Below are 13564 nucleotides of genomic sequence, written 5' to 3'. Positions count from 1 at the left end.
CACACTCTTCTGGTTGAATTAAAACAAACGTTTAGATATTGTTTTGAGGTAAGCTTAAAATGGTTATCGATTTTTATTTTATCCATGGCTACATCGTTTTGTGAAGCGTGCTTTATCAGCAATACTATTTAACAGTATTACAAATTTGATAAGAACTTTCATTGTTTAATTCCAAATAATAACGCAATCGTCTCTTCCTTGAAGGTATATATCTTCAATTATTTTTTAGACAAAACTGAAAAGAATTTTCAATACATTTATATTTTAAGGTATTATATAGCTACATTATCTTATGTTGGTGCAACTGCAGTGTTTCAGAATTTTGCCTTTGGTAATTTAAATCAAATATAAGAAAGTTATTATCCAGGATGAATCTTAATCCTTTGATAATTATACTTATATCTGTTTGGTTCCGCATTTCTAGTTCTAGTTCGTCCAAATGAGATAATACTGCTTCCAATCCAAAATAAACTCCCAACGGATAACAATTTTGTCAACGGACAACTTTTATTTTCATCCGTTAGACGTCCGTTCGTGCTATCCGGTAAGGTGTGACCGAGGCTTTAAAAATAAATATAGATATTAAAATCTTGTGAACATTTGAAGGATGTTATTTGGAAGATGTATTGATTTTCAAATATAAGGTACCAAAATAATGTCTTATAGTGGTCCCCCGAAAAACTGTCAAATCATGACGAACAAAAGAATGATTAGCAAAGTCAGAGTTCTGTAAAAAAACACTTTTCGACTGCAATTAATCGTAGGTTATTCTTAAACGTTTACACAAACTGACGGAAGATTCGATGGGAAATTAAAAACCATAAGTCGAAGAGAAACCGACAAATCAGCCAAAATGACGAAAAGACAAACGACGATTTACACTGTAACACAGAGTTAAAAAGATTGAGCATCAATAATCATATCAAAAACTCTGAATGGATAAACAGATTCTGTTCCATATGTGCATTTCGTCGTGTCGGTCATTGCAAGCACACGTTATGTGATCAGTCAAGTTTGGTGATGTTGATATCTAGGAAATCAGGATTGCTGATACGACCTACTTTACAAGCAAACTCCTTCAGTTATAAAATCGCCTTGATAGCAGCAACTCTGTATTTTGGAATATTACGAATGACTTAAACCCAAACCGTGGGTATCGTATTCACTGGTTAATATATACTCCATATGGAGGTGTTGCTAGAATGATGTTGCAAAGAATTGAAATATTCACAATTGAAAAGTTGAAATGACCTCTTGAGTCGTTCGAAACTGACCTCAGTGTCATTTTCAATATGTAAGTTACGATATAAGGCACATTAACTGTATCTATGGTGTCCTTTGTTTTGATTCCAAAAGATACATGCATGCATTTAACATCTTCAATAACCTTTAAGAAGTTATCAATGAAAAGAAACCATATTCATAGGGGAAGGGGAAGTGGATTGCAATTTCTATCTTCATTTCGTTCTTCGCAAAAAGCTCCTGTACAAAATATGACTCAAGTAAATAAAAGAACATGTCGACAATAAAAGTTACAGAGTTTGTTCCATTCAAATAAAATTAAAATAAGATGTGTTTATACGGGTTATCTAAAAGTCCTAATTGAAATATCAATCCGCGCAGCAAAACAGACACCTCTTTTTGCATGGGTTTAACTGCCGGTTTTGATGCGACAACATTTTATAACCTAGTACAAAAATGTAGATCCTAGAGGTTAACTCAGTTTCTGAGTCTTCCTGAGTGCCATTCGTAATCTTTTAAATTTGTTATCAAGAATAAGACCCCAAAAAAAGACTTATTCGACATGATTAAGGAAGATGATATTACATGTAAGACCATTGTTTTGCATGAAGATTTTGTTGATTATGAAACTAAAGACAGAGAACAAATGTATTCATACTCGAGAGTATTATTCCATAAACTCAACTTTACAATTCGTATCTAGAATAAGTGCTGTATCTGTCTTCATGTCATACTGACGCTTTCATTTTGTCTTAGTTCATCTTAATCTTTGTTGGTTTTTTTTTTGTATTTATTATACTTTGTGTTTTATCTGTAAATACCTACTTTGTGTTTTATCTGTAAATACCCTTATAATTTTGTGGTTTTTATGTCTAAGTAAAAATATTTTTTATTTTGAATTAGTCATATAGTCTCTAGGCAATTAAAATATAAAATTTATCAAAAATTCGCTTCATTTAGAGCATGTTCATGTCATAGTTTAATAATTTATCGTGTATTCATATGATCAATTGCGACGGTGAAGAATTTTGTGTACTTTCTACTTCCTTCTTGCAAGACGCAATTATTGTAGTCACGTCATTCCTAAACTTTAACATTTTGAAATGTCTGATGTTCACTTGCATTTGTTGAGCTTTGAGGTTGAACTATATATATTAGCGCTATTGGTGCAAGAACATTTGTTCTATTATAGAATGTGCAATTAATGTCGGATAAAAGTTATTATAAGACGATAAACCAAGTCCTTCGGGAAATGTCATTACATAGAATGCATTAAAGCGCCACAGTTGATAGATGGCGCCATTAAATCCTGTTAATGGGAGGTAATCGAGTAGAACCTTACATGTAATTTAGAATATTTCATCCGGCATTTTGTATCTTTTACACAATAAATGATGAGCGAGTTCGGTTCAGTAGTTATAGCTTTATAAGATTTTCAATGGAGAGTTAGGTATTCGGAAACTTACTGAACGAATAGTACACCGTCGAAGCGTATGAAACAAATAACGTACAGTGTGGTAATTTCAATTTTCAGGAAATGCATATCATTCCAACAAATTATGGGGTATTGAATTTTCAGCATGGTAAATTCTTAAAATCGATTTATCTTATAGGAGTTGTTATTGTCGTTCCAGGGCTATGATACTATATAGTGACTTTAATGTCAACTTGTTGAATTTGGTATGTAATAGACATTTTTTGTCATTTTTAACTTTTCCGGTTCAATGACTGATGGGTCTTTTGAATACGAAACTTGCGTCTTGAGCTTAAAATTTTAATTCTGGTATCTATGAGTTTTCTATGCTTTATTTCCTTAACACTTATTTAAATGCAGAGGTCTATTTTTAACTTCAGAGTATTTTTCTAAGGCATCTTTCTATATTCTGTACCGTACAATTTTGAAAGCAAAATCAGATCAATCGACTATTATCATTCATGTTTGGTTAGTGTAAAAAGTTGTTTGCTGTATTATCACAAATGTTTACAAAATAATCTTTGAACCTTACGGAGTTTTGTGCCAGTACTGCATCTGTACCACGGACGAATATTCCACATCTTCTTTTCTTAGCTTAGAAAGGCACACACTTCATTTAACTATTATTATCAACAGTATGACCATCTATATGCATAAGTATTTAAGCCTTCATAGTTTCTTTCATATCTGGTCAATAAATAAAGTCAACAGTAGTATACAGCTGTTCGAAATTCATAAATCGATTGAGAAAAAAAAAAACTAATCCGGGTTAGAAACTAAAACTGAGTGAAACACATCAAATATAAGAGGAGAACTACGACACAACAGAAACATAACATAAAAATGTAACACACACAGAATCGAACTATCAAATAACAATGGCCATTTTCCTGACTTGGTACAGGACATTTTAATAAAAAAATGGTTGGTTGATAATATAAAAAAGAAGATGTGGTATGATTGCCAATTATGAAACAACTATCCACAAAAGACCAAAATGACACAGACATTAACAACTATAGGTCACCGTACGGCCTTCAACAATGAGCAAAGCCCATTACGCATAGTCAGCTATAATAGGCCCCGATAAGACAATGTAAACCTGAATTTGTGGCATGCCAAACCTCCCGCTTTTATGGCAATATTAAATATAACAATAAAATGACAACATTACATGATAGGAATACAATAAAAATAAATGCGAGAACATATAGGACAGAGAAACACACGAATAATATCTAACAAAAGGTACCAGGTTGAAAATTTAATACGCCAGAAGGGCGTTTCGACCACACAAGACTAAAATCTGGCATTTATCTAATTTCAAATGCGAAAATGCGAACATTGTTTGCACGGGTATTACTTTATGTAAATGGCTGTGTGTTTGTGTTCACAGAAAATGTAATGATTCATAGAAACATTAATTCAAATCAGTGAATTTGACTCGTGTAACTACAAGTATTAATGATAGTTTTTTTTTTCTCGTACGGGTAAAATAGCATATTATTATCGACTCCATGTTGCCGACTCTTGGCTTTTTGACAGCAGTAGAATGATTAAATAACGGATTTCTTCAGTTTGGTTCTCAAGGTGCATTTCAGTGTGGCATGTTTGCATTATTGTGTACCTTTATCTTTTTTGGTTATTGATGTTTTATATTAGATATTCTGTTGTCTTGTAGATCATATAAGATCATAATAGTACCAGTGCAAGTACATGTAAGATTATAATAGAAAGAATTACAAACAGAAACGTTTTACGTATTTTATTCACTTTTAGTGCATCATTGTATGTACATTTTTAATGTTTGAGTGTCCGTGTTCAACACGGTTTACATACTTACATTTTGATTTTATTTGAAACGAATACAATTTGATTCAATAAATATTGCACCATCAAATATACAACATCTGTAATGATATCACTTTGTCCGTCTAGAAATTCGAATTTTATTATATTTGATGTTTGTAGTTTACAAATATATTTAAAGGCAAGTAAGTGGTAGACGTTGTTTTTTTTACATGAAATGAATAACAAAACTGTATTACAAAAAGATATGCGAGTTTTTTTTCATAAAAAAATATTACCGTCCATAATGATTTCATCATTTTAAAGCAAAGATGTTTCTTGAAGTTTAACTGTATTTACTTGAGAAATATTTTAAGTAGAAAAAACTAAAAGCTAATTGTGCATGTTTGAAGAACTTATGTTGTGATTGAATGTTTTGGAATTTCTATACGGACTGTGTAAGCAAGGACAATTTTCTACACAATGGAATGCTTCAATTTTACATATATATCGTAACAGTTCTGAGTAAAAATATCACACATTTTCTTTCAAATTAGTTAGAAAAATAGTCATATATTAATAACATGAAAGTAAAATATTTGAAAAAGCCTATAAAATCATTTAAAGTTTGATATTGAGTATAAAAAAAAAGGGATTTGAATCTCAGTTAAGGCTTTTTCTAACTTATAATCTATCAATTATTTTTGTGTTTAGCTATCTTAATCGTCGTTTCCGTTTAAAAAACAACTTATTGAAAGCATTTCGGAAAGAAGGATTAAATACTGTATAAATTATTGGATTCAATAAGCTATTAAAATACCCAAGCCATAGAAATATACTAAACACTTCTGGTGGAATATTACATAATTCACCACAAAAGGGAGCTGTGAAAGCAATAATGAAAAATGGAAGCCAGCAGGCGATAAACGCACCTGTAATAATTCCAAGAACCCGTGCTGCCTTACGTTCTCGTTTCATTTCAAGTTTTGCTTTTCTCATTTTCTCTTTAGTTTCTTTTAATTTGATTTCTTTACTGCAGTTATTGTTTTCTGAAGATGTTTTCGGATTTAGTGGTTTGTTGAATGAATACACATTTGTCGGCACTGTTAAGTATTTGAGTTGAGAATCAGATATGTTTCCAGTCCCGTTTAGCTGATAATCGGTAGGAACAGTTTCAGTGTTTTCAAATTCAGGTCCATTTATACAAGACCCGTTATATACAGTGAAGCCATCTTGACTGACGTCACTTCCGGATGAGTTATGATGTGTAGTGACGTCAGCATTTGTAATAGTCTGACATGGAATTGGTCTGGCGTTACTTCCACTACTACTAAAATGTTTTTTACGAATCCTCGATCTTGCAGCTGTGTATATTTTATAATTCAAAACTAACATAAGAATCATAGGACAATAAAAAGCGCCAACAGTGGAAAGAACAGTATATGCGTAATCTTGACTGATTAAACAATTCCCAACAGTTTCGGGGTTGTTCTCTTCTTTTTTCCATCCAAATAGAGGTGTGATAGAAATTAAGACAGATACAATCCAAACTATAACAATCATTATTAGTATTTGTTTTGCACAACGCCTTCGAATATAATCAATGTTTGATACAGCCCAGAACCGATCCAACGAAATTGCAACAAGATGCAGTATAGATGCCGTGCAGCAAAGAACATCAAAAGATACCCACATATCACATAGTTCTGAGCCAAGGTACCAGAACACACTCACCTGGTTGACGACACTTATCGGCATAACTAAAACGGCTACCATTAAATCGGTAACTGCTAAGGAAAGAATTAAATAGTTTGACACTCCTTGCAGACTGCGTTCTAAAACGATAGCAGCAATCACAAAAACGTTTCCAAGTATCGTCGAAAGTATCATACATCCGAGAATTATGACAATAATCACCATATAACTTGTTTCGTATCTTGGAACATACGAAAATGTTTGAGTCGACGTATTTTCCGTCGAGTTCCATATTTGAGTTGAATTTTCGAGTAAAAAACTAAAGCTTGGTTCAGTTACGATAATATTTGCATTGTTAACTTCGACAGACACATTGTTTGTCATCATGCTCTTTAAATGATTAAAACCTCATCTTATCAAACATTTGTTCATTTACTGGATTTTTGAACAATTTTTTCAATTTGTGTACAAACATCTGCTCTCATCACAGTTATTCACTTAACGTTATCTTCATGTTTGCTGAACCTGTAAAGTAAAAGAAATAATTAGAACATCTCCAACAACAAAATTAACAAATAATAAAAACTATCAATTTTGTTGACATTTTATATCATTGAATGGTGAAAATATTTTTTATCGAAGTCTAGAAACATTTGACTTACGAGACGCTCAAATGTGGACAGAGATGATAACGACAAACGAGGTTCGATTGGAGGTCGAGTCTCAAAGTAAACATACAAACGTCAAGCAATCAAACCAATGTTTATTGTAGCAAGTTGATATTTTCAATTATGATACAGTTTTTAAGGAGAGTAATAAAACTAGTGTCGGTCCTTTCCGGTTATTTTTCAGCATTGTTGTAATAGATAAACTCATCATAGATACCAGGACTAAATTTAGTATATACGCCAGACGCGCGTTTCGTCTACAAAAGACTTATCAGTGACGCTCGAATCCAAAAAAGTAAAAAAGGCCAATAAACTACGAAGCTGAAGAGCATTGAGAACCAAAATTCCAAAATAGGCGACCTTTGTCCCAAATGTGATTTACTAACAGTTCATATAGAGTTGATTCATAGATTATTTTAGTAATAAAGTAATACTAGTACTTGTAAACCAATAAGGCATAACAAACATCTAAATATTTCCATGGATGCAAGGATAGAATGAAACCGTAAATGTATTATATGCATTTTATAGCTGACTATGCGGTATGGGCTTTGCTCATTGTTAAAGGCCGTACGGTGACCTATAGTTGTTAATGTCTGTGTCATTTTGGTCTTTTGTGGATAGTTGTTTCATTGGCAATCATACCACATCTTCTTTTTTTTTATATTTCCTAAGGGTAGAAGGTAGCCTTGAATGTTTGTCTTACCTACATTTAGAACAAATAATTTCTACTTCCTTGCATTCTTAAATATGAATAAAACTAAATGTTAAATATTCATCTTGAAATTATAACCATTTAGAATATTAAATCTTCAATTCATTTAAGCTAGAACAAATATGAATATTTATCAAAAAAGTTATATTTAACAGAAATATAGGAAAACTTTAATTTCAAACAAAAAAGAAGTTGTGCTTTAATCAGTTATATACTTTGGAAAATAATATCAATTATAATTTAACTGTGTATAGCTGGATAGAATTTTGATTTCCTGAATTTAAGTATAATAAAGAAAATGAATTGCATTAAAATAAGTTAGAAAAGGAAAACCGCTGGAAAAGTATCAGCGAAAGTTAGTTTACAGTATTAGGTATATATATTATATAGACTTCAAGGGTGTGAAGTTACGATGTTTTGCTTAATTCATTTCGATGAATCCATTTGAACGTGACTTTACATACGTCAAACAGAATAAATCTTAACCAATTTTCATTAAAGTTGTTTCAGCTATATCAGTTTTTGCATTGAAAACAATTATTCTACAAAATCGTACAATAATGGCCATATCGATGTCTGACTGTTAATCTACAGGGAGCAAGGAATTTTACATTAAATAGATAGGATTAAAAGCAAGTATTCTTTTGGGTATTAATTATTTCCATACTGCTCATGCCATATAATTTGTTTTGATAAAAATAGTATATAAACATTCGTATGGAATCAATCACAACACGTAAACCAGTTTTGGTTAGTCGTTTGTTAAAAGTCAAGATTTAGCTTATTATATCACGATTAAAACCTTCATCGGCCACAAAATCAAGAATTTACTTTTTCAAAGCTTATTTATGATATCAACACTTATTGATGTTGTTGTAAATTTACTCTGGAGATTAAGTTTTTTTGCCAATTACCGATTGATTTCTGTTATTAAACATTTTGTCATAGTTTCCCCTTGTCAATTGAGAACTGGTTCTAAACCAGTCAAATTTTGCTGCTGGCCCTGCAAATCATGAAGATTTAAAGTGCTATATTGGCGTTTTATAACCAATTGTCATTGAAAAATACCATAAGGGATTTTAAAATTGTTTACAATAACAATGATGCAGTGGTACCACAAGATTTGATAAAAACATAGCGAACAGATAAATATGATATTTCTCTATATCTTCATTGACAATTAATGCAAAACGAATGTCTCTCCTCTAAGGGGAACAACTCGTGCAAGTTGATTTTTAATAACCAATACATAGAAGTCTACTATATGTTCTTTTTTTCAGAAGGACTTGTCAATGAACAAAAAGATATTCAATCACATCTCTGTTATTTATTAATTATTTCGTTTCAGATATGCATTGCAGATCAGTTTGTACAAAACACATTTTTTTTAAATTGCCATTTGCACTTAAAGTCTTTATTTTCTTTGAGAAGGAGAAAACAAAGAATCAAACAAAAACTCCATTACCACATCCATCTTCGAACTAACATAAGGGTTTAAAAATATCATCGGAACAATCTTTGTTTTAGTAAATATTGATACGCACAATAGTAGCATTCCAAACATAAAACGATTTTCTGTATGAAAAATATGTTTCAAAATATACATTGTACACATGAATACGGCAAAAGCTTTTACGATTACAATTGTGTTGTTTAAATACTAGAATCTACATACTTCTTTAAAAGAACAACAAAAAACAAATCATGATGTGTATGCAAAGTATGTGAAGTTTAATACATCTTAATGATAAAAGTACACTTACTTTTCTAAATTTTTGAAAAAAACCCATGAATTTTATTGGTAAAGCTCTTTTTTTTCATCTCAAAATTACGATATATCCATAACGAACTCCAATTTGTTCTATGCCAACAAAGCATATTACAAGATTTGTATATATTTGATTTTAATCCTAACTTGAAGTAGCAATTAACAACACTTAATGTCGTCTGAGATCAGGGACGCCTTATATGGCAGTTTCCGTCAATGTCTCACGAAAGTTAGCTTGACTGTCGGCTTCCAAAAATATTTATCTATTGATTCATTATAAAAGTGGCAGGATTCATAATAGTTATTTAGAGGTGTGTAAAACATATAACGATATTTTTATTAGAACAAAGAGTAGGAGTATTAATAAAAAAAATATCTGTAAGAAATTCTGTTTTAACAAAAGTCTTACTTATATCAATAAATGCTATTTATAATCAGAAAAATGGTCGCTCACGTTGAAAAAAAAATTAGTATAAAACGTTGGGACCGGATTATATACGTGTGGCACGTGCTAACATGCATGTTGTACCGTGTTTAAGCACTATCAAGGTGTTGATTGTATTTTAAAAAAAAACCACAACAAACATATACTTGTGAATGGACAACGTTTGACCCTAGAGTATATTACACCATTAAAACGTTAGATAATACACAACTTTTAATGAAATACCTATGGATTTGAATATAAAGATATGAACTTTTTTTTCGATTTTATTTGCTTTCCATACAATATGTTACTGTTCACATAGTTTGAAAGATTTCAACAATAGTTCAGAGAAAAAACGAGATAACAGACTTATTTTTTAGATTTTCAGTTAAAGTTCAAAGTTGTTTGCAAAATTTGATTCTTTCATCATCCGTTTTATTCGTTATACGTCCGGTAGAAGTCCGTTTCATATTCGTTCAACATCCGTTTTATCCGTTAGACGTCCGTTAGAAGTCCGTTGGTGAATTTATCTGCCAGACCTCCAACGGATATATAACGGACACGTAATGGATACAAAACGGAATCGAAACGGACGAGTACCGTAAAAAACGGACGCCTACCGGACGTTCAACGGACATTTCATCCATTGGACGTCCGTTCAAAGTTTAAACATGCTCAAAATTTTCCACCGGACAAAACGGACGTCGACGGATAAAACGTACGCTAAACAGACATGCAACGGATATGGACGGACGTCTAACGGATAAGAACGGACGTCTAACGGACATGAACGGATTGAAAAAAAGTTATCCGTTCGAGCTATCCGTTAAGGTGTGTCCGAGGCTTTAGTATTTGTAGAAAACGTCTTATTTCTTGTTTAATTTCTTGTATAATCTTTGTCATTAAATGACTTTTACAAGAATTACATTGTATGTTTACATGTAAATTTATGTATTTACTTTTATTTTTTTTTTAAATTTGTTTTTATACAGCAAGCAAGCAAACATGAGTTAAATAAGGATGTTGGAATATGTGGATATTGTGTTCCATTTATTTTTTCAATGCATAGCACTGATCTACACATTCACTGGTAATACCGATAAACCTAGTCTTACTCCGTGTAATGTTCGTACGCTTTGCATTTTGTTCCTGGTGGTAATTGGCTTGTAAACAAAGTTACTGTCAAAACTTTGCTGCTAACATAGGAAAAAGGGAGAAGGAGCAAGTTTCGTTGACATGGGGTTTTTCCTAATTAGAATAACAGATATAGGAAGATGTGGTATGGGTTCCAATGAGACAACTCTCCATCCAAGTCACAATTTATAAAAGTAAACCATTATAGGTCAAGGTACCGTCTTCAACACGGAGTCTAGGTTCACACCAAACAGCTAGCTATAAAGGGCCCCAAAACTAGTGTCAAACAATTAAACGGGTTAACCAACAGTATTATCTATATAAAAAAAGAGAAACGAGAAACGCTTATGAACCATAAACAGAAGACAACCACTGAACATCAGATTTATGACTAAGGGGAATAAGCTTATTTAACCCTTATATTCGGAATATTTTACTCTATATAAAATTATCATCAAGCGAAGTATTGTTATAATATACTGCCGACAGTTTGTCATTTGTTAAAAATAGAAACTTCTAAAATCATTAATAAAGATTACTTTAATTTATTCATATGCCAGAAAAACACCAGATTAGTGCCATTAAGATGGTAAATTTAGAATAGAAAAATGGAGATTTTTTTTTAAAGTTTCCAAGCCAAGCTTGATGATTTGTGACATTCCCTTTTAACACCTGAATATTAATATAACCCAGGTCATCGATTAAGGAACGTGTGAATATATTGTTGTTATGTAACATTGTATCAACCGTACTTACACTATTAATATGTTATATTCCTGGAATGATTATTAATAATATTAATTAAATTCACTTTCCATTACGGATATATTAGACCTTATTAAGCAATTCCTGTACGATTCACGGAAAAACCCCTAGGAATATGTATCATCACAGAGTTTAGCCATGAATTCTCGTAAGAGGAGATTTTGTCATTTAAATGTTAAAATGATATGGAACGGGTGGTGATTTTATTTTACTGAAACTAACATAATGACTGACTGGAACATTGCAAATCAGACATATAACTCGACAATTACTGAAGTATCCAAGTGTTGATACAGTAATCCACATACCTTACTGGTTCATGATTGAAAATGCCAAGCTCTCTGTGCAATATAGGTTCTCTTATCGCAGACAGCAGGCGTTACAAATCGGAATTTTTAACACTGAAAGCTGACAAAGCAATTATTGGCCATTCATAAGTACATGAAAAATAAACCAAATGCATATACGAGTCGTTAGATACTAACTTTAAGGAAGGTGCTGATGGTCGTGAAAATTTGGGCTTTCACAGGAAAATGATGGAAAGGGACAGCGCCTTCCAAAAGGCCTCCAATGGACACCTTATAAACTTGTTGCACGAGTTCTTAACGTGCAGAGAGCGTTCAAGTCCGGTCAAATTGGAACGTTTAAATCCGATGACTCTTGTAGAGACAGTGCACTGAGTATATGTACATATTGCATAGCCAAACGGATGCCCCACTTGGGCAAAGGTTTTACTGGCGGTTTGAAGAAGATCTACGTGATAATATTTCTATTCCACAGCCCCCTCGAAGTGAAAACACATTGAAAAAGCGTACAAAGGTGTGAAATATTTACATCCAAACAGTACAAAAATAGAATGAACATATCAAAATGACAATAAAAAAAAATAAGTCGAAGCAAAACAGACGATAGTATAACCAAAACAATACGACAAAATGACATGCATGAGATCAACGCAAACACATTGGATGATCTAATATGTTCCAGAATGGTGAGAAGATCCTGTGCATCTAGAAGCACCCGTCAAATTGTTAATGACAGATTAAAATTCGGGGATGGAAAAGTGTCCATCGTAATTGGCAATGTTTGGAAAACAAAAGTAGGGCTACAACGATTAGAGCATATCCATTGTCATATTTGGTTGGGCTACAACGATTGGGACATATCCATGGTCGTCTTTGGTCGGGCTACAACGATTGGGACATATCCATGGTCGTCTTTGGTAGGGCTACAACGATTGGGACATATCCATGGTCGTCATTAGTAGGGCTACAACGATTGGGACATATCCATTGTCATCTTTGGTAGGGCTACAATGATTGAGGCATATCCATGGTCGTCTTTGGTAGGGCTACAATGATTGAGGCATATCCATGGTCGTCTTTGGTAGGGCTACAATGATTGAGGCATATCCATGGTCGTCTTTGGTAGAGCTACAACGATTGGACCATATCCATGGTCGTCTTTGGTAGGGCTACACCGATTGGGACATATCTATGGTCGTCTTTGGTAGGGCTACAACGATTCGTGCATATCCATGGTCGTCTTTCGTAGGGTTACAACGATACAGGCATATCCATGGTCATCTTTGGTAGGGCTACAACGACTCAGGCATAACAATGGTCGTCTTTGGTAGAGCTACAACGATTGAGGCATATCCATGGTCGTCTTTCGTAGGACTACAACGATTGAGGCATATCCATGGTCGTCTTTGGTAGGACTACAACGATTGGGACATATCAATGGTCGTCTTTGGTAGGGCTATAACGATTGAGGCATATCCATGGTCGTCTTTGATAGGGCTACAACAATTGAGGCATATCCATGGTCGTCTTTGGTAGGGCTACAACGATAGAGACATATCCATGGTCGTCTTTGGTAGGACTAC

General features: G+C 32.9%; 1 protein-coding gene across 1 annotated transcript; it reads right to left on the bottom strand.

Annotated features, from left to right (window-relative positions):
• Positions 1-4466: 4466 nt before the first annotated feature.
• On the bottom strand, positions 4467-6718 carry LOC139513566 (5-hydroxytryptamine receptor-like). Its single transcript, XM_071302193.1, has one exon. The coding sequence runs from the start codon at positions 6584-6586 to the stop codon at positions 5219-5221; it is 1368 nt and encodes a 455-aa protein (XP_071158294.1). The 5' UTR covers positions 6587-6718; the 3' UTR covers positions 4467-5218.
• Positions 6719-13564: the final 6846 nt, after the last annotated feature.

This window comes from Mytilus edulis, chromosome 2 (assembly GCF_963676685.1).
Source record: "Mytilus edulis chromosome 2, xbMytEdul2.2, whole genome shotgun sequence".
In the NCBI taxonomy this organism is placed as follows: domain Eukaryota; kingdom Metazoa; phylum Mollusca; class Bivalvia; order Mytilida; family Mytilidae; genus Mytilus; species Mytilus edulis.
The sequence above is the reverse complement of the archived record's forward strand: the minus strand, read 5'-3'. Positions and strand labels throughout refer to the sequence as shown.

What these genes read in the sequence shown, in the direction of transcription:
- LOC139513566 (XM_071302193.1), bottom strand. Translation starts at nt 6,586, where the DNA reads ATGATGACAAACAATGTGTCTGTCGAAGTTAACAATGCAAATATTATC.